The sequence below is a fragment of the Apostichopus japonicus genome, chromosome 9, assembly GCF_037975245.1.
Source record: "Apostichopus japonicus isolate 1M-3 chromosome 9, ASM3797524v1, whole genome shotgun sequence".
In the NCBI taxonomy this organism is placed as follows: domain Eukaryota; kingdom Metazoa; phylum Echinodermata; class Holothuroidea; order Aspidochirotida; family Stichopodidae; genus Apostichopus; species Apostichopus japonicus.
Window position 1 is genome coordinate 11,858,253 of NC_092569.1, and position 26,280 is coordinate 11,884,532.

A 26,280-nucleotide genomic window follows, 5' to 3' on the forward strand; every position below is an offset into this window, starting at 1 on the left:
TGACTATACTACCGTTTAGAAAACAACACAACTTTCAAGGGACACTGCTTGTGTCTCTAATCCACATACAACAATATGGGAACTGTCACTACTTTTGGGCGATACTTCAACCTTCCACACCACACTGTATTACACGGAATCGCCTTGCAACAGTTCGCCCTATGAAAATCGTCCAACTCCACCTCATTTTCTCAACACTGAGAATTGAATTATTAAACCAACCTTCACATCCAAGCATCCTCTCACGACCCGTTCCCCTTCCTCCAGCCCTCTTCTCTTCGCGACACATCGTGCCCATCCATATACACATGTTTATTCTTCCTAAACCTTTTATTTTTAATAAGTTTCACCTCCATTTCATTGTTCCACCATTCTGCATCATTAATATCGTTAGTCCTTTCACCTCTTGTCATTTGTTTGGTGTAAGTTTACACTATTCAATGTCAAATTGTCCAGCTAAGTAATCCATTTGTCTATTTTTGATATATATATAATTATATATATACTGTCGTTGTCATTGTCAATGTTAATCTTATTGTTATTCTTATACATAACGTCATTGGTCAAAGATCAGAGGTTAACAAATTAAAAATAACACATAATTTGTGCAACACGGCGTCAGCAGTAGCAATTGATACAAGTGAAGTCGATGAAGTAATCTTTCTGGGTTTTTTTAATTCAAGAACGTCGAATAGAAAAACTTCGCTCGCTCTAGCTTTCCGACTAGTTACAACACTGAGAGAGAGAGGGGGTGGGATATAAGTTAATATATTCATATCAAAGATCACTCTGTTGCGGGGAACCAAATCGTTCCATTAATACCAAAAGCTAAAATGTTATATATCGAAAATATGATCATATAATAAAACTATACAGATATGCCGTTACATACGAAACTGTCAAAGCAGGTATTTTGAATATGTCAAGAGGGTCTGGTTCCTGGCGAGGATTAAAACCGGAAGCAAATAATTGTGTGATACACACAGCCTTCACTCTTGCTACAACAGCCTTGTTTCTTTAACAAACTCGATAACTTTCGTATAAATGAAAGATGATTCTGATCTGGAAATTAATAATTTATATTGGCTTTTACTTGGTGATCCCCAGTCACTGCCATCATGCATGACAAGTACGTACTAAAGATCATGATGCATCAGCGTTATCGCACTATACCGAAAAGGTCTGTGGGATAATTGATTCCTTTAATTCATAGCAAGCATCATTACTAATGCATTTAAAGTAGAGCAACTAGACTCATATGTTTGCGGTAAGGATTTTTATTTCTTGTGATGAATTTAAGTAAAATATGAAAGTTTCGTGACAGACGCGCTGCAGCATCTGTTTAATTTGTAGACTTGTTGTAGATATTAATAATCGCCTATGGACTATGGTGTTTACTCGCCTATACTGTATCCGGCATGACATGTAAAATTCAAATCTGCTTGATATCAATATCTCGCTTTCGTATATATTCTCTCTCTCTATATATATATATATATATATATATATATATATATATATATTATATTTTTACTTGGAAGCCTGTTCCGACTGTTTAATCACCAGTAAAAGGCACACAATAGCAGCTTAACTACTCTTTAATTCATCACCAGTCGTTTTGACTTTTATTGCCAAAAAAATCAATTTGACAGAGATATCTTTTTTATCAGCTTACGTACAAACACACTGAAGAGCTTCTTAAATATGAGTCTGGTAGCTGAGATGAGTATTTGTTTATCTTCAGTTCCCAGTGTCTCTTCTCGTTTTGTTTGTCAAACAGAAATCTCCAGGACGACAGATGAAGTTTACTCCCAACCTACTTGGAAATCAATAAATGTATCACGTAAATGAATCTTGTGAATGTATTAAACCTTCCTTCTTGAAAAAAAAAAATTCTCGTATACGGGACAGTTAACGTCACTGAACGTTAGATTCGCTGTCTACCTGGAAGAACATACTAGGGCTCCGAGGAACTATAGCCATAAGAACAATGAATGAAACGAAATATTTTAAACTGTTGCTGATCATAATGATGATATATATATATATATATATATATATATATATATATATATATATATATATATATATATATATATATATATATACATATATATATATATATATATATATATATATATATATATATATATATATATATATATATATATATATATGCGGTCCGTCTAGCTATTCATTTCGAAAAAAAAGTAAAACTACTTTCGGTCATATATAGTAACAAATTGTGACACGGTTAGAAAGGCGCCTTGCGAGGAATTTGCCAATGGAGGGGCAAAGCTTGTGGGCAAACTATCTAAGCATAGCGCCACTATAAATTGGCGCGAAGCGCAAATGAAAATTTTGGCCGAAAATGCCTCCCAGATCGCTGGAAATGGCACTTCCCAGGCATTGTAAGTTGCATCTAAGCATTTTCTATTTTGAAATTACTAGCGATATCATTAACAAAATACAAAAATATGCTAAAAAAAACTATGCCACCAAACATTGGGGGGATATTAGATACTATATCCCCCACCTAAAATATTGGGGAGGACATGTCCCCCCGCCCCCCCCCCCCCCCATGATCGCCGCCCATGGTGAAAACAACACAACTTTCAAGACACTGTTTTGTGTCACTAATCCACATACAACGATATGGGAATTGTCACTACTTTTGGGCGATACTTCAACCTTCCACACCACACTGTATTACACAGAATCAACTTGCTATAGTTCGCCCTAAGAAGTACGTGAATGTAACATCGCCCCATTCCACCTCACTTTCTCAACATTAAGAAATGAATTATGACTTAATCTGCCATACAGCCTATACATTCATCAACAAATGGTGCGTCGGTGGAATAAATTGAGTTTTCTTTTCGGGAGTCCGAAACAGTTACGTCATGACCTCAAGTGTCACTAACACTACATGCATTGAAACACAGTCATTAGATGAAGTTTTCATCAAGCCGTCACATTTCCTTTCTTTAAAATGACATAAATTGATTCCACTTACAAAGGCAAAGGGGTGGGGATGTCCAGGCGCAGATCCAGGGTATGTGGGGTGAACAAGCTACACCTTTTTCTTCTAACCAAAGCCAAAATAAAAATAGTTATGTGGCCTTCCAGCTTCTCTGTTAAATATTTAAGGGAGAGCAAGAAATTAAAGATGTTGACGTTACGCGATAATGATAAGTTTCAAGTGTGTCTGGTACTTTTTCTTCAAACAAATTTATCTTATGGCTCATTTGGTCATTCAATATCAAATCATCAAATGTTGTAGAATGTTGCAGTTCGACCTCTTTTAAAAATTACTAATTTAGTGTATGCTTGGAACATCATAAAATAAGCATAGACCTCTTTTGAAAAGTTCAGTTGCGTTGCTTTTAAAATTGGCTGATTTATCACACTTTGAAAATTCCGCAATTTGTCGCCACCATGACATTTTGGCATTTTCTTGAATTTTGAGGTCTGATTTCTCAGCAATTAAACATTTTACTACCTTTCCATTACAGACGCCAATAGACTCTATCCCATATAAAACGGAAAATAGAGATAAAAGGCTATACAAGCATGCAGTGTCTTGTAGAGATAGGTCAACTTAAAAAATGCCAAAATATTCAATTTTGGAATATTTTTTACTAAAAAATGTGCTATGTTTAGTGATAAATTGCTCCTAAACTATTGCTTCAGGATTCTTTCGGAGGTTATCATGCCTAGTCCAAACAATATAAATGATTACAATGCTTTCCTGTAATATGTTTGCAAGATCTAAAGTTGCTATGTCATGCTGCGATTCAGCATGAGGAAGGGGTTTTTATGCCATTTTATTTTTACCAACGTAACCATGTGAGAGCTATGAAGATATTTTGTTTTAATTACTTGTATAAAGTTCTTACAACTTACCAACTTTCAGGGTTCTAGCTTTTCCCAATATTAATTTGTGAGGTTGTAAAGTTGCTCTGAAGTACAAAAAGAGGTGTTTGAAAGCTAATAACTCAAAACGCGTCACATTGAAAGATCTGTTGATTTTTTTCTGGAAGAGGTATAGTACCGCCCTGTTTGTACAACAACAAAAAACAGAAGAGCAGTTTGCCTTATTTTTATGAAAATTCCCCATAGTTTGAGATTTTTGCAAAGTAACGTTTTTGCCTTCTGTGCTATTCCACATGTTTCTGAGCCCGGGTAATATACTTCAACGTCATTTAATTCAATTTTGTTCATATTTCAATGTCATATAAACAAATACTATTTGCAATATAAAATTTACTATAAAATGAATGTCATGAAGAGGGTCTATCAAGATCCATCCGTGATTTGACACGAAATGTCCCTTAAATGTTACATACAGAAATTGAAGTGACGTGACCAACTAACAAGTCTCCCGAAACCAATTGTGTACTAATCAATACCCTTGATATCTACTCAAGCACTCAACAGTACACACTAAAACTAGATTATTCATCTTAGGCAAGAAAATATGATACAAATGCATACTAGTGGTTGTAGGGGTGTACAAGATCCAAAAATCAACCTCCTTAACACCTTAGTTACTCCAATAAACGTATCGATGACAAAACAGTGTTGATTTTAAAGTAATATCAAGAATGTTACTAAAACTGTATTCACAGCAACTCATAAAAATAATCATAAATACCAGTTACTGTAAGTGATTCACTAATCATAACATCTACAATAATTTTATTAAAGATCAAATTGTCTGATATATCTCAGTAGATTCACAATATGTTATGTGATACACAACCGATCACTGTAAGAACCCGCCCTTTTATGATATAAACGTATAAATCGTATATAATGTTGACACGCCTGGTACTTTAAACATTTCAGCTTAAGCTATTCTGCTCTAGCGTCCTCATTTGGACGACGGGAAATTCCTACCTTGATTTACATGTAGTTTCAATGTCTTGTTAGTCTACTACTGTATAGTATGAACTTCTGATTCTAGGATTAAATACTACTGTCCTAGATATGCTCAATCAACTAAGAATAATTCTTAACAACATACATATCAAGGTTACGGCTATGACTTTGTTCATGTACTAAAGATAACTTGAGTTAATAATAATAATAATCCGCAGTTATTTTTACGGGGCTTAAACGACCACAAATGTGGTAAAAACCCACAAAGGCTTATAGATGACAACTTACACGTTGGATGGTTTCCAATATAATATTTTTACTCAAATTTGGAATCTTTTCAATTTAGAAAGTCACTTCAGATGGAAAAACCGTAGATTGCTCTTGGATGAAAAAACCCTCCTTACTTTGACCCGGCCGGGTATCGAACCCGGAACCTCCCGATTTTTAAGCCTCATTGCTTCAAATGCCAACGCCTCTATCCAATCGGCCACAGCACAGGTAAAACTCTCTTGCAAATGACATCTGTAGCGTCAAATGAAACCACGTAGCACATGCTCCACAACGCAAGTTAAACGCTGTAAGCCTATCATACCGTCCCCACGAGTAATTCGGTGTACACGTGCAGACAAACATGGCCTAGCTATGTGTCAATACCATGAGACCGATCGTATAAATGTATCGACTAAGAAAAAAAAACGATTCCAGTCTTAGGCTGAAATTGCATATTTTACTGCCGAGATCTATCATTTATTACATTTGAATATATAACAATAGTGAATATCAACAAACATGTCGAATATATAAGGAGAGAAAGACATTAATTACATTTCTTGCCAAGAAACGATAATTATGAAATTCATGTTTGCCCCATAATATCTGTCAATGAAATCTCCAAATAATTATCTTCCAGATATAGCGTACGGAAACTGCTACACCTCACTCTTGATCTGAAGTACGTTATCACAAGGCCGACAATTGCCTCGGGATTCTTATTTATCATCTATAATGTCTCATGGTTGAAAGCAGGGGGTGAGAAGCTTCCAAAAAGTGGGGGAGGGGGACGCAACACCAGAGGGGCACTTTCTCATTCCACAACCACCACTCGTTATGCTATAAACCGATACACACCGGCCATATCACTTAAATATATGTGACGTGTTAGAAGGCTATCAATACTATTTATTGAGATTGTTTATTGTAAACCGTGCTACAAAAAGATATGGGATGCCATTTTAAAAAGAGCATGTACAGATTAAAAATAAATAATTAAAATAAAATATTAAAATTAACAAAGGCTTAAGATATACAAAAGACAGTTCTTCATCAAAGGGTCACATTTTATTTGCCAGTAGGGCACATTTGCTTATTTGGAAAAAGTAAAAAGGTGGGGGAACGTTCCCCCGTACCCCCCCCTCCCCCCCCCTGGTTGAAAGAACGTGAGTGACTATATTTCAAAATTATTCCTTTCAACAACTTGAAGTCGTTCAGTAACATTGTACCAGTCTGCATAAAAAAAAGGTTACGCATTTGTTAGTTCATGTTATCCGATAAACCTTTTTCGTGTTCATTCTTAATGTTACAGCTCCAAAATGTAGGAACATACTAAATAATGGCAAAGTGCAGCATGCTTTAGATTGTTTACTGAAAACAAATCTGATTTCTAACGAACTTAAGCCTTTCACAGTCCGGTGCTTATTCGTATTAATCGCTGGATTTCCTGTTGTGTGCCTACAGCCTATAGGGCCTATAGAAATAACTTAAATCAACTGAAGACACAAAACCAAAGTAATTGTATCAAATTTAGTTTGGTTTTACCATATGACAGGGATTTTACAAATGAACAACTCCCCCTGAATAGCTGAGAAAAATCTCGCTGCGTTTGAGAAATATCCTAGTATAAAACTCGTCTCTTTGGCTGTCATTTTATATATTTGTAATTACATATTGAATCTGAAACCGTTTAATTTTCAATAGTGTTTCATTTTTATATTTTCAAGGTTAGTGTAAGCAGTATTGCCATTATTAAGTCATTATTATTATTAGTATAGTATTATTATATAATAATTATTATTATTATTATTTTTTTTTTTTTTTTTTTTTTTTTTTTTTTATAAAAAGAAACCATTAAAAGTGAAGCACTTTGGATAATATTTAGTCTTGCTCAAGGAGAGAGGCGAAAGGCAGCCAGAGGCACCACAGTCCCGGGGTCAATGTGGGAGCCCGACAAGCTATACAGGATGCCGGGTGAATATGGTATACATTAAGGAGTGCAATAAGGGAACTCGGCCACATATATGTCTCTGGGCCCTATTCCTGGCTCTAGAGGTCCTCTGTTCACACTCCACCTCCACTTTAAAACAAACATGAAATGTTCTTTAGAAGCTGCATTGGAAGTAAGCGATTGTTATATAAGTATTAGAGGACTGGTTCAGTTTGATCCTGAAGCAACGAAAAGTTAAGACTCAAGGACTAAAAAGTGTTTCTCTCGAGTTCTTTTTCTCTTTATGTAAATAATATGGAAGACGGTTTCAATATTTAAAAAATAACTTTATTTTGTACTGTCGACAAAAACAAAATTAAATATTACAAAGGAAAGAAAAGCATAAAATTTATTGGTGAAAAATATTGGAGATAAAATATGAAAGTTTGCATGGCACCGAAGAGTGCTTCACACCTAAGAGTGCTTCACTCCGAAAAGTGGCGTCAACTTGAGCTTCTAGTCTCTACGAAGCCGTTTTATTAAAGTCAATCTCTCTTGCAATTTGGCAATCATTGACGTTCCTGTCAATTGCTCACTTCTAATGAACAGATGAAGATTCTACAGATAGTTACACGTTGAGCCGTTAATAATTACAACAACTCCACGATATGCAACATCGTTTAAAATGATCAACTTGGCACAAATAATACAAAATATAAACATTTCCGTAGTATCGTCGAAATCGACCAACTATAAACCTTCGTGTAAGAAAAATCCATTAACATGTACTTTAATGCTCAATGAATTTAAAACGATATGTCTATCTCAAAAATTTGCAAATTGTAAGAATCTTACAAATAACGCCATGTATAAGAATTTAACTGCAAAAAAAAAGCATTTGGAACGAAAAGGTTGTGTAAATTGTCATTTTCTTTATTAATGAGCAGATGCCTTTAATATTAACAACATACATCTGGACTAATGCGTTATTGTAACGAATATATAAGCATTTGATGTACACCAGTAAGATTGGTAATTTGTCTACAATCCCTGTTCAAAACATAACACCACCAATCATTTAATTTTTTCTCATATGTCAGCCATCAGCTTTGAATGACTTGCATTACCACTGTGAAAGGATCTATTGAAGTGGCGGGTTCCAGTACTTATCGAAAGAAATGAGCCGGGAGAGAAGTAACGGTAGATACCGAAGGCGCATATATTAAGAAAAAGTTAGAAATGTTCAGCCGCGAATCTTCTAAAACAATTTCGCTTATGTACCTTTTTCTCAGCGTATAGATATAGATTATCATTGCAGCATAATTTGTATACCAAAAGAGTATCACAACAGAGGGTGAAGGCCTGCTCGGCCCATCCCTGGTTCATCCTGTATGTTGTGGTTTGTTACGAAGCTTGTCCATCATTACAATACTTATCAAACATGTTGATAACGTTACTTCTATTCAAATATGTTTATATCATGCACTTACTCTACTTATAGTTGTCTAAGATGTTAATTCATCAATAGTTGTGTTTCAGTCACAAGGCTCTGACTCACCAAATTATTCCAGAGATTGCAAATCGCTAAATTTTCCAGTTTGAACGGCACTGTGAGAAAACTGGTTTGATAACTTATCAATAAACTCCTGGTTGACTTTTGAACGATACTTTGTCTCTTTTTGTGTTTAATCTTCTCCTTATTCATATCTTTTGGTACTTCATAACATATTTCACCTGCTCATCAGTACTATCTTAAATATGCTAGAAAAACTCAATATCGTCAACTGTGCATTAAATAAGTTTACTCTTCTCCGCGTCTCGAAAAATTTGGGAGTATCAGCTTCTCGTAAGTTACTTTCAGAATAGTTCCACAATGATTAGAATTACTAAACATTACCGACCAGCTTCTCTCAGCTAGGAAATTTTTAGAGGGCGGGCCAATTTCATAGGTTTCGCTGGTTCACCGTTACTCACGTGACACGGTATTTTGTAATATACTGCCACTGTACAGTGTAAATCCTGTATGTAAATATACGCAATGATTGATTTAAACCCGACTTTCTCTTTAACACATGGCACTTGAAGTTATATAGCTATATAGAAGACTAGAAGAAGAAAAAAATCCTTCAAATTACCCACATGAAATAATGGTATGAACGACATTCAGGTAAATATTGTTTGTATTGTAGTTTAGATCCTCCTGTAAGCAGGAACTCGCGATGAAGCCATCATTGGCTTATCAAAGAAGCAAGCTGACCGAAGTCAGTCTCTTAGATTCATATTTAACGTGCATGATTATGAATTGTCCATCGTCAACAACTCTGTAACTGGACGACATACATTAATCTCGGAGTGACTCGAACTCGGAACCTTATGGTTGAAAGGCACCGGCGTTAACCACTGAGATAACACTCATATTCATACAACATTCATACAACATATTCATTCAACGTATTCATACAGGAACCCTTGTTTCTGTGTTATTCAAGTACAATAAGGCACAAAGTCTACACAATCATATTCACGATAAAACTCATGAAACGTGTCGACAGGAATGAATGTTACCAAAAGAAAGAACCAAAAAACTCAGAAAACCCAGCTAAGAAAGCTCCAAACGTTTCAGTGAGCAACTTTGCTGTTCGCCCAAGACCATCATATTCAAAAATGACTTTTTTTTATAGCAGCCAAATTAAAGTGTTAATACGTTTGTCATAATCAACAACGACAACGGCAAGTTTGAGTGTTAGTAATATCCCTACTGCTCTTCTGATTTTCGATAGAATGTAATAAATGTCAGGAAAAGCGCCTTTAAGGCTAGAATGATGACGTCATCAGCCCAGTACAGTTCTACATGTTTAAGTCAGTGTTTGGTATATTCAAACACCTCAACCAGTGGCGTAGGATTGGTAGGAAGGTACTTTTGAGTGGGGGGGCTGAAGACTGATGGCCAGCCTGGGGAGGGGTCTAAGGGGAGGGGGTGTCCCCCTCCCCTTTGGAATTTTTTGCATTTCCAGGTGGCCTCAGATGCAATTTGGTGCAATATAGCACACTTCAACACACACTCCATTTTGTAAACTTAATTTTGTACTTTCACCTGGCCTTAGATGCAATTTGGTGAAAAAGGGGTTTTCTGACTTGCGAACCGGGGGGGCTGAATGATACTTCCGCCCCTCCACATTTTTCACTGGGGGTTGGCGCCCCCCAGCCCCCCCCCCCCCGGTTCCTACGCCCTTGAACTTAACTGAAAATTGTTCTTATCATTAAAAAAACAAAAACATAGCATCCATAGAAGACACCTAACATCCTTTTGTCATTGCAAGATGCAAACAGTTATAACATGTTGTGGGAGGATTTCAATGGTGTGCGTGGGGAGTGCAAGGGAAGGGGGTGCAAACTTCTAAATTTCACAAAATGATTCAGTCAGAGGAATAAGCCTTCATGCAAAGGGAAACCTGGTCCTTTGAATAGCGTCAAGTTCTTCCTTGACTGAATGTAAAAATTCCTCGACCGAACGCATTTCCCTGACTGACCATGGAGGTGATGAGGGGACCTGGCCACCAAACCCACCCCACCCCTCCTTCAATTTGTGCATGTCACTGCAGAGGGTCACGTTAGCCTTGTCTTCCTCAATTTAGTTTTAGAGTTGCTTTAGAGTAGCTGATATATCGTTATGTGAGCTAGAGATGGCTTATTACGGCAAACTTCATTGACGAACAACTCGTTTTTAAAGTTCAGCATTTCACACACACACACAAATTCAAACTGGACTAACAGCAGTATATTTTAACTCTCAACGACTTATCAAAATTAATTTTGTAACTGCTGACCTGGATTTAAATGTCCCACTTGGTATTCAGTGGTAGAATAGATGTCTCTGAACCCGAAATGATCTTTCACTTATTAAAACAGTATTCCACTCAATCAGGTATATCTCTCTGAAATAATCAAATAAACAAAACTCTTCAAATGATAGTAGCAACTTGCAGTTCACCAGACAGTGCTCATGTACTTTAATTCCTCTCACCATTACAAATAAAACGTCTTGGGTTTTATGTTGAACTGCACCATCACAAACCTTCAACATATATTACTTTCAGGTCACCAACATGTATGATAATGAACTTTCCCTATCGTGGACCCAATAAAATAAAAGCTAAGTTCTATGTCTCTTGCATGAGAAACCCTCCTATCAGCCTGCATTCATTCCTTTCACACATCAAGATCTGCTGTCCTCACACTGTTAGGGTGTCCTCACACTATAACGGTGTCCTCGCACTGTTGCGGTGTCCTCACACTGTTACGGTGTCCTCACACTGTTACGGTGTCCTCACACAGTAACGGTGTCCTCACACTGTTACGGTGTCCTCACACTGTTACGGTGATCATCTCACACCTGCATTTATCCATGGCTGGCAATTCTTTCCAAGTGTCCGTGGACGGGTCGTATCGCTCTCCAGAGCGTAGAACGTTTCGAGCTCCAGAGTCTTCGCCCAGACCCGAGCCGGCGTAGGATTTGCCTCCGAAGACAAACAGATACCCGCCCGCTCCCATAGCTCCCGGGAAAGCTCTCGGAGAGTTCATCGGTCTTAGACTTTCCCAACGGTTACTCGCTATGTGGTACCGCTCGGCGGTCTTTAAACGTTTGGTGCTGGTACCCCCGACGGCGTATATGTACTCCCCGACCACCGCCACCCCCGGACCGACACGCGGCACGGACATGGGAAACCTCTCGCCCCATTGTTGCTGTCCTTTCCTTAAGATGAGGACGGTGGCCAACGGTTCCCAGGACAAGGTGCTACCACCTATGACAAATAGATCCCCGTTCACCACAACCGCACCGTGGTGGTACCTGGGATGAGGCAGAGTGGGTAAATCATGCACTCTGTTTTCCTTCACGTCTATTTTAAAGGCTACCTTACCCTTGTCGGCGGACTTGACCGTGACAGAGCCACAGAGGTAAATTTCGTGCCCGTTTTCGGCTGTAGCTCGAACTTGACAAGTAGATTCCGCCAGTCTCCACAGGGCTTCGCTGGCTTCTACCTTCCTCATCCAGTTCCAACGAGACGTTATAGGTTCGTACTGGTATAAGTTTACGCAGAGTTTTTCCTTTGCCAAGAAGTATAGCATGCCATCGGAAACAAACACTGTTCTAAACAAGATGGGTCTTCCGGCAGTACTCATGACGCTGCTGCTCTGCCAAGACAGACTCAAGGTATCTAGGACTTCGATGGTGTTCGCCGTTGGACACTGCTCGCACGTCCGAGACTGAAGGAAACCTCCCATAATAGCAATGAGTGAAAAACAATCGGGTAGTGTCTCTATTTTATCGGACATCTGTACCGTCCTGGTCCCTGAGGATCCTTCTCCAGAGCGTGAATGTAATGTGATGTCTAGTCTCTCAAAATCTACATAATTTTCCAGTTTGGCCATCTGATTGCTGTTCTCTCGATTCGCATCGACCCACCTCTGCAAAGCCTCTCTCAGGATGTCGATGTTGTAGTCGGGCCCCAGGTTTACCTTTGGAAATTTCAGGATGGTGTGCACCATGGAGGCTGGAAGGGTCAGGAATTCCTCCTGCTTCAATAGCACCCCCAATTGGTTTGGTATCATCTGTGCGCACCTCCGAAGAACATCCGTCAATTGATAGGCATCTGCCAGAGACCAGACCCAGAAGACGTTGAAGACGTCCAGATTGTCCAGGAGGTATTCCCTGCAAGCTCCCAGTAAGCTGGGGATTTGCATCATGGCTCCTGCGGTGGTCAAATCTTGTATTTCATCTCTGCTTACTTTACAGGAACCGGTGTATATGAAATCCACCACCTTCTTCAGCAAGTGGTGGTTCACTCCATGGATAGTGATTGTCTGTTGCTTAGACTCGCTCATGCCTATCGTAAACATGGCCTTAAAGTAGTCGCTCCTGGCTGCTAAGACACACCGGTGGGCAAGTATCTCTTCCTGACTGGAGAGGCTGATGTAATCTCCTCCGTTACTTATTGTGTCGTCTTTGACGCCAGCGATGAGTGTAACATCAGACAGAATACCCAAAAGTCTGAACTCGTCAAGCGACTGCATGGTAGAGACCAAAAAATCCTTGACCTTGCGGATGCTGATGAGGACCGCTGAGGATCTGTTCGCATCTCCAGCACCGTCCTTTCGCCTCTTTGGCTCTCTGAAATCCATTCTCTGAAACGACGCAAGAAATCAAATAATCACTAAGCATGGTTTGATCTAGAGCATAGAATTTTTGTTTCTTCTGATGTTACTTTCACTTTTGCTTCCTTTTACACACTTTGAGTAACCAGAAAGCCAATGAGGCAATAGTGATTATCTGCGGCATTTTATACAAGAATGTATATACAGTACTGTGAACACAAGGTTCTTGAAATTAATAAGACCTGCATCCACATTCCAAGTATGAAGTTCATTCAATCTTTTTATCGTTGGAGTTATTGCTATTACAAAGTCTTCAGGCTTTGATCTTTGTTGACTTCAAATGACCTTTGAAAAATTATACGGTTCTTTTACTCAAAAAGTTGGGTCCACCCATCAAGTGTGAACTTCGTGCATGCTTTGGTTTTGTAGTTATAGAATTAACAAAGTTTTCAGACGTTTTTGATCTCTGGTGACCCTTGAATAACTTGAGAACTCAAAGATATTAACAATTGGGTACTCGGATGCACTTGGATCAGCATACTAAGCATGCACTTCATGCAAGCTTTGCTGTTGAAGTTATTGAGTTTACAACATCTGCAGCTATTGACCTCTGGTGACCTAAACTTATATATGACCTCTATAAGAATAAGTATAGGGTTCTATATGCAAATAAGTGTGATCCACATACTAAGTATGAACTTCATCCAAGCTTTGCTTTTAATGGTATACAAGATTTTTCGACTTTGACCCCTGGTGACCTCTTTGATCTATGTGAAAAACAATAGGGTTCTTGCACGCAATGTAAATACTAAGTAAGAAGTTCATCCAAGCTTTCCTTTTGAAGTCATAGAGTTTACAAGGTTTTCAGACCTTGACCTCTGGTAGCCTCAAAATGATCTTTGAATGTCGCAGGTAACTATAGGGTTCTACTCACTTGAAGGCATCCACATACTATGTCTATAGTTAAACAATGTGCTCATATTACTTGTACTCATACTCATTGTAAACAAGCCAAGACACCACACAAATACACCCACATACAATCACCATCACATGCATACACATAACATCGCCATCACCAATGCAATGGTTCCTTTGCCTTCAGCAAGGAATAAAAATATGAACAGAAAAAGAAACACTTAAAGCAAGTTAGAAACTTATACAGAAAACACAAGTCATTCAGGTTGGGGACAAACAGAAATACCAATCCTTTTCTACATGTAACAAGAGTTGATGTTAACTATGAATTTTCTCTCTAAGTTTATCCAAAGCCTCAGGACCAGACCAACTCAAACTTCTGGAATTGAAATATTATACCAACCAACTCGGCAACAAATTTTATGCAATAATTTTGTATCTTACCTTTTGGATAAAATGAACATTTTTCAATATGAAAACTCTCCTGTATTATTCCTGATCCTAGAAGGAGCCACCATAACTAGCATGAATAACGTTAGACCTCACTGTTGCTTTAACTACTGTCTCAATGAAATCCTTTGAAATTCTTTGAAGGCATCTAAACCCATGGTGGGTGATTGCCTACACCAGGGTTGTCCAACCTTTTGCAGAGGAGGGCCACATGGAATGATTATGATGAAGGAGGGGGCCGCATGAACCCTACGCTCGATTTTTTGCCCGAAGCCCAAGGCAAACAAAACAGCCGCCCCCTACCCCGCCCCCCCCCTCCGCTGAGAGTGTCACACAAACTGACCTGTATGCAGTTTTTTGGACCCAGAAGGTGCGAATGATTGATTATATAGCTTCAAATTGTTATCAATAAATCTGCTCACTAAAATTTCGCACCGTAGATGCATCTCTGGCGAGTCAGACGTAACCCTGCGGCGGGCCGGACTGTGGCCCGCGGGCCATAGGATGGACAACCCTGGCCTAGACCAACTGTAATGTACTGATTGGGCTAAAGGAGCCCAGAGGATGCTAGTTTATTTTGCACAGAACATTTGTATTGCCACCTTGTACTAGAAATAACGATAATATTTCTGTGAAATGCTGTGCAGTTGTATTTCATTGCCTGTCGGGATGGGAATGCCAATAGTGTTGATTTTAAAATGTAACAATTCTATCATCGAACAAGCTAGTCGTGTTTAGGAGAACAACCAGCCTAACATGGCCTCATCCTGCCTACTTGAGGCTAAGCTTAATTCTGTCCTCAGAGAAACTAACCACCACCCTATATATGGATCTTGACAGGAAAAACAATCTCTCGAAATGGACGGATGAGAGTAACAGTTACAAACTGACATAGATCTTCTTTCATCACCCAGTTTGTTAAATTTACAATAATCATTTGATTCATCAGGTGTTTGACATATGTTGGTTTCTTGTATGTGGTTTACCTTTCTAATGTTTTAATCTTTCATTTTGTGGGGTGCTTTTCGTTTTGTCGATATTCACCTTTGTACACTCTTTATGTTTTCATGCAAGCATGTAATTTACCCTGTCAGTGATACAATAAAGTTGACATCAAATCAAACTACATTTTTTTTAAATTCTTGGTAGGTGTGGGGATGGGAGGATGTAAATTCAGAAAGGATGATATTTTAAACTACTCATGTCGACATTTTTAACTCTCATACTATGAAGACACTTCAAGACACTTACTATATATAATATTACTGAAAGTATTACCAACCTTCCCTTTGCTTAGACATTAAACATTTCAAAGGTAGAAGGCTGCAGAGTTATGATAGATCTTGTATCCAACCTTACCTTCCAAGCTTTTCAGCTCTTATCAGAAATACATAGAGAAACACCAGCCAAAATTAAGAACATTCCAAAAAGGGTCTCTGTAAATTGAAAGAAATGATACAGATAAGGAAGGGATTGTCAGATGTGCAATTTTTCATTGAAATATACCATTAAGAAACATTGAAAAGCTGTATCTAACTGCTTAATTCTTTCATTTCATTGAGGTAACATCTGCAAAACTAGTTTAGTGAGATCGGTTCTTGTTACATGTTAATAACAACCAAGGACAAGGGTGACAACCGCCCTTATGGTTACTTATTGAGCATGCAGTTTATTCAAGTTTTTTTAGGTACCCAAGTTTGATGGGCATCAGGCTTATATGGTCTAAAATAAAAGCAGTTTACTGTAGTGGAACCTTCTTTTGTTGGGCAAAAAATTTGGCTAAAGGTAAACATCTGACCTCCATTGAGCATGTGACCTTTGACATTTGACATTAAATGCTATGATATTAAACTGTTGTTGGTCTTACAAACTTTGTAGGTCTTATTTAGCCAGTCTTGCATATCAGAGTGACTATACAAAATGCTGCACATCGAGATACAATATACCATATATGCAAAGATGCGTCTATAGCAGGCATTGTACACTGGAACCATAGTATATCATAACCAGACAAACTTCAAAAAACAATTTTTTCTCTATAAATCTTTAACTACTAAAATATTTCCTGCGCATTACGTGGACCATGCCTTAACGATGGCAATCATGCATCCAGTTTATCATGTTCTGAAGAAGACCTTCACAGGACTATCCAGAGCTGTGATTGGCTGAGGTAGACAGTAGCAATCTCCAACACTGCGGTAACAGCCACAAATGTCACTTACTATAATCAACTATGAGTACTAGCATAAACGTACTGAGTAGAATAACACAACGAGAGATGTCAGAGATATCCTAAACGAAAATAAACAGAAAACTATAATATGCTGCTAAACGTTGATGGTCCTTGGTGTCGTCTTAGACTCTTCTTTCTCACGATTACAAAGAAAAATGAGATTTTAGATACAGGTGTACAAACTCAAAAAGCCCACCTGTAGACCGAGCTTACTTGAAAATGTCCTGCTTTCACATGTTATTGGCTGTTTGCAGTGACTTGCTAATTAATGTTAATAATTTTAAGGGCGTGTGTATTTCAACCGATCATCAAGTCTTTAAACAACATCACATCATAGAAGTCTTCCCCAACTTGAATGGGTGAGTTTGTAAGGCACAGATATTTCTGGGTCTGGGCTTTTACTCTAATGAAAAGGCTCGACAATGATTTATTTTGAAGCAGAGTAGTAAACGAGTCCTGTTTTCAGGTTTTCCTATTTTGGTCACTGCTGACCTCAAGTGACATTTGACCTCCCCATAAAAACAAGACCAACAGTCACCAAGATTCTTACCTTTGCCCCCTATGTCTTCACCGAGCAGACTCCCAGTGACCGTGGTGAAGAGGAACGTGAGGGAGTTGGTTACGGGTACCACCAGCGACAGCTCTGACGTTGCTAGGGTGACACAGAATAGCACAGAACCAGACTGGTTGAGGATGAAGGGTAATAGATACTGAAAACAAGTGAAAGGAAATTAATCATTACACAATACCATTGTCAATGACCAAATGGATGCCACTAATACTTCAAGGAGTGAAGTCTTGTTAGTACTACGTTGTCACACGAAGAGGCAAAATTCCGTAAAAGATTGACTGTGGGAACTCATGTGACACTACTGTATAAGACACTACAAATGGACCATTTGGTTAAATACAGCTTCACATAACTTTCAACCCCCCGGTAAACGTAAACCTACTTATATTCAATGTAATTTCCCCAAAGCACATCCTCCCCAGTGCATATCTTAAATGATTCTTCGCATTCAAATAGAAACGAAAGAACAACACGCAGTCCCGACGCGCACCGCAAAGCTAATTTAATAACCTGATCACAGTGCAACCACCCCCCCCCCACACACACACACAATAACCACCAGCCCATATTAGTTCTAAAATAACAATAACCAATGTGCAGTCATCCACGGGAGAGAGAGAGGGCAATCAATACACGCAAGTTAAATTAAATCTAGTCTAAGCCAACATTAAGTATATACAACTTAGCCACCCCCCTCCTTCCCCCCACCCATGTTATACTAAGTTTACAGTTAAATACAAACAGTCCCTCTCATGTCATGATTTTTAACCCGCAAATTTTTAAAACCAAGAAAAAAGGAAAAGGCTGTGGTGTTTGTTTAGTTGCAGGCTAATAAGACCAATGTGAAGACTGAAGTGAATTGATGCTGTCTATTAAATACATGTATGCAAACCTTTTTTTTTTTTGGTATTGGTATGCCGTAATCTGGTTGTACCTATATTCAGCTGATTTATGGGAAAGACTGGATACATGAAAACAACCCAAACCACAGCAGGAATGATGAAATAAGGCATTTAAGGGTTTGTAAATGAAGCAGCAAAAGACACTAACTTAGTGGGATACTGAGCTGTAAATGGTTATTAAACTCGGTATTAAGTTGGAGAACCCAAGTGATAATAAGTTACAATAAGGGGTACCCAGTTGTGGCTTAATAATAATAATAATATATAATTTTTATATAGCGCCAAACAAACTATGAGATAATTCTCTTAGCGCTTAACAAAATAATAGCAATTATAACATATATGCTTTGGTGAAGACTGAAGAGACACGTTTTGAGTGCTGCTTTGAAACTGTTCACAGTATTGCATATTTTTATATGTTCTGGAAGTGAGTTCCACAGGCACGGTGCACTGGATGTGAACGTTCTCAAGCCGTACGTCTGTGGTTTTACTCTAGGGATGAGTAACATCAGTGATGAATTAGAGCAAAGTGATTGGTGGATGATGGTCGGAGCTGAAACAGGTTGGTGAGGTAGCTTGGTCCTACATTGTGCAAACATTTGAACACCATCAGAAGTAGTTTGTAGTTGTAATACTACAAGGGGTGGTCAGAATAAAACTAAGAGTTAAAATCCAATATTAACTGCAGCCTTATGGAAACATCAGAGAGCAAACAGAACAACTGGAAAATGAAATAACCATCTATGCCAACTCTGCCGGTTACAGCTGCTGGTCATCATGTATTAACCAGGAGTCGGGGAAGCTACAGCCCCCGAAATGTACAATGTCAATTAGGGAACCAGAGAAACCACGGAGGGTACCCAGGAAAATGATAGGAAAAAATGGAGATTGCAAGCATGGGACCCAGTGTCCACAGTTACAAACCTACATCTTGAACATTTTTTATTTCAAATACCTAAAATAACTGACAATGATTTGCTAACTCTATGATGTCACCTGTTCTTGTAATGGTGAAGGTGCACAGCTCATATCATCCCACACACTGTAGTGACTGTACGACTTATCCCGAAATTCAATTTGACCGTCGTTATGTGGGACATCTTTAAATTGTGAGGACTAGTAGTCCTAGCACTGATCTGCCCTCCCCATCCCCCCCCCCCCTTCTCTTCTCCGTCCACAATGACCGACCGTTTACAGAGATTAGCGCACACATCGACTGTTTGTTGTTGACGATCAAAACTCGTTAGGTCAAATGAAAAATTATTAACATGTGATTGCTTACATTTGTTAAGACTGTGCAGTTTCAGTTGTGACGCCCTCGCAAACTGCACGACAGCCATTCAGGAAAACACTACATGTTCGGTTTCCTCGTCTGGAGCCGACACGTCTTTAAACTAGTAAAATCATGACCAGTGGTAGTCTGAACCCACGCACACAACCAAACTATCCGCAATCTGCCGATACTGACAGGACTCCAGATGGAATCAAGAAACCACCGATTGAAAAACCCTAAACTTCAAAGCTAAATGAGAGATTCTCTCCTTCAACGCTTGGAACTTAAGATACTGTGTGTGTACGTTAGATCTGGGCCCGATCCAACTAGTCACCACTAAGGACTTTACAGTACTGTGAATCTACAATACATGTGGATCAAATCCACCTAGCCACCAATTGGGAGTTTAAATGCCATGTGATTTATAAACTAAATCCAGATTGAATCTACCTGGACACCACTTGGGAGTTTAACTGCAATTTATCTACGTACGAGATCTGCAGCTGATTTCAATTCAGTCATATATGACATCAGAAATGATCATGCATAAGACACATTATACTGTACATCAATATTTCTGTGGGTTTATAGAAAAGCAATGTGTGTGCCATTTGTTTCATTCAGAGAGTGTATACGCTCAAAATCTTGATTCAAAGTTTTACGTTTTACCCCTCCTCTCTCTTTCCAACGGTGATCCTGATCACAAATTACATTTACCATAAACTGTCTTCATGTCTAAACACTGTCTAAACACTGTCTTAACACTGTCTGAACACTGTATCATCATAAGACTCAGAGACAAACTTTCCTTACCTGCCAATTGAGAAAGAGATGCTTCAACTCTGCCAAAAACTGCAAGAAGAAATTTGACCGTTGGATTTTGTCAATGCCTTGACCCCCTCTCTTCATCAAGGGGTTAGTGACTCCCCACAAGAGTGCTACGAGCACAGCAGAGAATACACTACCCAACATTTAAAAGCATCAAGTTCGTAGCACCATTTACCACAGCTGGGAAAAGAAAGTCGAAGAAAGAATGAAACAATTATTATATTTATTCCAGATAGTTCTTGCAAGGGAAAAATGTTACTTCTGGTAGGCTATACTGCAGTTTGCACACATAAATTATAAACAGTGTCAACACATACATTTACTGGAAACTGATTATTAGCTTCATATTTCAGCTCTTTTCATAGAAACATCAGGCTAACAGTACCAAATTTTATCAGCCACATTTTACGTAAATGTAAAGTTTAATTTCACAATTGTTGGGCACACCTCAGTGTTGAATGTTTCTTTAGGCACATGTGGCTAGTGGGCATTAATAATGGTCTGGTATTGTACAGTAGTTCACTGGCATTACACATCATTGGTTTTAGTCTAGATTCTACAGTTTTACCTCAACAATTTATAAAATTACAATACTTGGCCAGGAATATCGCATAGATTTGTTTTGTACATCACCACTCCCATATCTTCATTACTTATTCTTAACTTTATATGCCAGGATCAAATATTAATGTAATTATTACATACAGTACCTAGGAAGTATCCTCCCTTTAAATATTGAAAGGACCAATCTTTTAAATGCAGTGTAGAAGCTGGTCTTTTCCAGTTATTATCATAGACAATGGAGAAGGTGGATAAAAATCCATTCTGGTCACTTTTGTTGACACGAAGTTTTCCACATATTATAAAATACTGGGCTTTGCCTGATGGCAGAATCTTTTTACTCAGCATTTGGAATAGATAGTGCCTATCTACTGGCAGCCTGCCAAATTTGGAAGGCCACATTATATTATTCACAATGCAGCCTGACGAAGAAGTGTTGGTGCTCTCACTTATCATCCGGCTTTCTTGTGAATATGGGAATACAGTACATGTTATTTGCACTTTGGTTGGTTAATCAAAGCCTAATTCTATTGCTTTCCATTTTAGTAGTTCAACTCAAACAAGCGAACCCACCAGAGCATAAATCACCTGGTTTTATTCTTGAGTGGTTCAATACAATCACCAGGACAGTACTTCTTCCATAAGGATTATCACTTTGTAATGGAGTGCAAAATATGCGTTTAACTGCAGGCCTGTGGGTTAAAATATGGTATATACTAATTTAGAATCGGTACCATTCGACCCTGCTTCCTAACCCCTAACCCTATTCCCTACTTCCTAACCCTACTCCCTAACCCCTAACCCTATTTCCTACTTCCTAACCCTAATTCCCTACTCCCTAACCCTACTTCCTAACCCCTAACCTCATTCTGGCGATTCGAAGTAAGCTTTCCCATTCATATGGTACGGATTCTAAAGTTAGGCCTAAAATATTGTTATTGATTAGGGGCTCAACAAATAGCCTCAATGGGAGATATAACAGGGTTATGCTAGAAGTGCACTTAATGGGTGTGAAGACTCGCGCAAAAAGAAACGTCTAATGCCGGTAATTTGACCTAGTTTTGAAAGAGGTGTAACAGAAGTGTTAGACACCACCATAGATCCCAGAAAATACACACAACTTGCTACCGTCGGTAATTAGACACTAGTGTACAGTCAGTCCATACAGCTGCAGTCAATACCCACAGCAAAGTGTATAAACGATACAGTGATGGACATCTCAGGTCCATCTAAAGATAACAAGGTATCACGTTTCATTACTTTCTGCATTTTGTAGCGATACAAACAAAACGTCACTTGCAAGCAACTGAAAATTAACTTTTTCAGATGGCCGCACGCCGTTTGGGGCGAGTCTTCAATGCCTTTAACAGTTTGGCCAGTGGTAATGTTAGCCCAAAAAAGAACATAGCCTACTTGTCCATTAAACTATAGGTCTACCACTACCAGGGTAGGCTGGCAAATACTATAAGCCAACACACCTGACACTAAGCCTAGTAGCATACTAAAGTAAAGCTTCTAATCACCTTGGCTGAAACCTTTGTTGTCTGTCTTTTTCTATATTTCAACATTGGTTTTATGTCCTAAACGTATACCTAGTTTCACAACCCCACGACACTGTAACCTTACAAAAACGTACACCTGATCAATAAAGATGAACAGGATATCCAACTGAACTGAATTTACTCCTGCTAGTCGTACTCCTAGGTCCTACACTACAGTAGTGTTTAAGTTGCGATTTCATAACAGTTCACGCTAAAGCACAGCGTTTGATATAAATGCAAACCGCTGGCGACTTAGAAGTAGAATATGTAATGCTAGATAAATACTGGCATTTGCTTAACGTAATAACACTAAGGTGGGCTAAGCTACTGTACTGACCACACAGTAGAGCCCCTTCAATTTTCGCGTAACTGTTACTATACTAGTAACCTAGACTAGTAATATATCACTAATTTACATGTCATACGATTACAAGTGTCATCTGCAATGGTCTTATTATGTACTCTTTACTATACATAAGTTTATGAATAGCCTATCCGTCAATTTTATGGAAGCAACTATCACCAGGTTTATTGCTGAAATGTATTTTTCAAGAAACGATGGAATGTCACAAACCACAAATGATATAGCCCGAATATGTCTGCTGCTTCTAACTCCAAGCCCTTTGCACTTGTCGAATGGAAATATGTTAGTTTAGTTCAATCATGGAGCTATAAACATGCTTCATTTCAGTGGTATGGTATGCATGGTGAAACATCGACGAGGGAATCAAACGGCATGACGTCACGTGTCGCTCCATGGAAATGGAGCCATCAGTCAATATATGCAAACTGTAGCAGCTACACAAACCATTTGTATTGGCGGAAGTTAACACCGATGCGTGAATTTCGGTGTCACTGTCGGTGTAACTGGACGTACGGTTCTGATTGTCCTGAAACCTGTGCCCCAGTGTGCATATATATTGTAATTGTATTTCCAGGAGATATATAAGCAGCTAGCCATATCGATCCCTTTTCTGGATTGGAGGGGCAAATTTTCCGATTATAAACTCTCAATGAGTGTTAATTCCTTGATCAGAAGCATACACAAATCGGCTGGAGGATGAAGTTCCTTCTTCACCCCCCCCCCCCCCCAACACCTGCCAATTCCATATTTTCTAGGGAGCAAATTGGTTCAGCTGTGTAGGGAGCTAGTATAAACAGGAGGGGATATGCAGAAAATCATTTTGGTCAGTATGGTATCCAAGTTCCAAGAAGCTTTAACTTTTGCGGGTGCTATATAGTTTGGCCCAGATGGGAATTATAAAATTATAGTATTTTAATTTTAGTATTTTATCTCAAAGTGCCAAATGTATTATCTCAAAAGCTAGATTTTTTCCTCAAAGTTTCAACTGTTTTCTCTGATTTTCAACTAGAAAATAGGGAATTGGCATGTGTTGCGGGGGGGGGGGCTGAAGAAGGAACTTCATCCTACAGCCAATTTGTGTATGCTTCTGATCAAGGAATTTACACTCATTGAGAGTTTGTATCGGTTTTCAATTGCAATTTTCCATAACGAGGAAAGTCTTTAAGAAACTGGTCTACTGCAGTATGGGACCATTGAAGTGTTATTTCAAGTGAGAGGATTAATTTGGACAAAGAATATAGCGTTATATTATAGTAAAGTTTACGAACAACAGAAACTATGACTGGGAAATTATTATTAATGCCGAAAACCTATACTAGCGATCTATTAACTGAGCTATAAAGCCCTTAGATGGTGGTGAACCCAATATAGCCATTTCTTTGCTGAGGCCCCAATCAGATGGCACAATATCCTTGCATACTGTGTATAACCACGGGATGACTCACAAGTTTTAATTTCGACACAACCCCCCCCCCCCCACACCCAAAAATATGGCAGTGACAGGATTTCAAGAGAAATTTGGCGCTTTTGCAATCCACAGGTCATTGGTTCGAATCCCGTTATATATATGGTTAGTGTTGATTGGAGGTATAATACACACCTGGCCCCCTTTTGCACTGTTTATTTTTATTTAAGTAACGGTACATTATATGAAAATTAAAATACACATATTCGTTATCCTATAAAGTATCCTGGGAACCCGAGTTCATCCCGGCCCAACGTGGCTTGAATATATGCAAAATGCATGGGATACCCCTATAATGATCTCACCCAAGCCTAAATGTTGATAACAGTTTTAGGCGCGCGGTTATAAGGAATATATGTTGGGGTAAAAGTTGATCGAAAACCCGTTCATTTGTTATAGTTTGATTGCTTTAATAACTTTCGAAGTTTCCATATACGAATTTTGCAGCGATTCGGTTAGACATTGAAAGGCGAGCAGTATGGTGTAATTAGAGAGGGGTAGGTTTATAGAGGCCCAACAAAACGTTTTAAGTTTCTAAGCCGTTTGATTAATAAGATGAAGAACAACATCTGAATATGTTGCTTTATAATTCGTGACCCCACCCCCCCCCCACCCTCTTACACACACACGCGCGCGCAAGCCCAGTCCCGGTCCAGTCCATGCGTTTACTTACTAACTATATCCTTCGTGGAGAGTTGGAAAGTGAAACCAAAATTAAATCAAAATAACAAAATGTTTTTGTTTTTTGTTTTTTTTCATTTTATATCGCACATTTACCCACATACATATATACATATACATATATATATGTATATATTCATATATAAATATATCACACAAATTCAACAATTATCCATAATTGCATTACAAATTGTAAAAATTAGGTATAGATCCTTTTCACCAAAATAACATAAAACAACCCTTTTTTCAAATGTTAAAGGTTTTTATTATTATTATCATTATTATCATTATTATTATTATTATTATCATTATTATTATTCATTCGCTAATACAATTCTTTGATTGAGCATCCAAATATCTTGACCTACATATAGTGGGTTTGCCTTACGCTGACTTCACTGAACTTTTACGCATTTTTTTTTAAATGATAATTTAGTTGGCTTTATATACTTAACTCGTTCTATTTAAACGAACTCTCACCCATTTCAATTCTATCTTTGATAGCCAGATGGATGTACATGTCACTTGAACATTCAAAAGTAAACACTTTAGAACGTGACACAGCTTAAAGTTTTCCCAAAACTTAGCCGACAAGATGTTGCAAAAGTTAGAAATAAAGAATTGATATATAGGAAACGTTTTGATGTCTACATGATTGTTAACTGAAGAGCTACTTCAATCTTAGAGTTTGTTCAGGTTTCTTCCAGCATAATATGTCCCACGGTGTAAGCGTATATCGAAGGTAAGTTTAATATACCTATTGTTGTAGTATAGCCAGGACTTGATTGGCAGCCTCTATAGTCTTTTGCAACTTTTAGATGCATTTTTACAAGATTCCGTTGACAAGCACCAGAAAGAGGCAAACTAAATTACGTCACAACTATTGGAAATTCAGAAGATCCAAATCTATATCGATGCATCCATTAATATATAAAAGATTGTGGAAGACTTTAGAGTAACTTTCATTACACACAAGTGAAACATGATTTCGTTTGTAAAAAAAAAAATGAAATAGATACAAAAAAGTCAGTTGGAATGCCACTGGAAAGAACTTAAACCCATCTTCCAAGAGTGGTTGTAACTAGCCACAAGGAAAGTATTGCACATACCGGCCGAAAGGTATAAGGAAATTTCCTAATTTTTAGCACCAAAGAAAGAAAAATTAAAAATCTCCATTAGATTAACCAAAATGAAAAAAGAAAAATGTAAAAGAAGCCATCACCACTGATGATTGTGCATGCGATCTTCCATAACGA

At 38.3% G+C, this 26,280-nt stretch overlaps 1 protein-coding gene across 1 annotated transcript; it reads right to left on the reverse strand.

The window, feature by feature from the left end:
• Window positions 1-7,410: 7,410 nt before the first annotated feature.
• Window positions 7,411-17,452, reverse strand: LOC139973318 (kelch-like protein 13). Its single transcript, XM_071979920.1, has 3 exons — window positions 17,389-17,452; window positions 15,965-16,041; window positions 7,411-13,267 (listed from the first exon to the last, which is right to left on the reverse strand). Exon 3 carries the CDS (start codon window positions 13,262-13,264, stop codon window positions 11,450-11,452), a length of 1,815 nt encoding a protein of 604 aa, XP_071836021.1. The 5' UTR covers window positions 13,265-13,267; window positions 15,965-16,041; window positions 17,389-17,452; the 3' UTR covers window positions 7,411-11,449.
• Between the last annotated feature and the right edge of the window lie 8,828 nt (window positions 17,453-26,280).

Coding starts and splice junctions, on each gene's coding strand:
- LOC139973318 (XM_071979920.1), bottom strand. CDS start 13,264: ATGGATTTCAGAGAGCCAAAGAGGCGAAAGGACGGTGCTGGAGATGCG.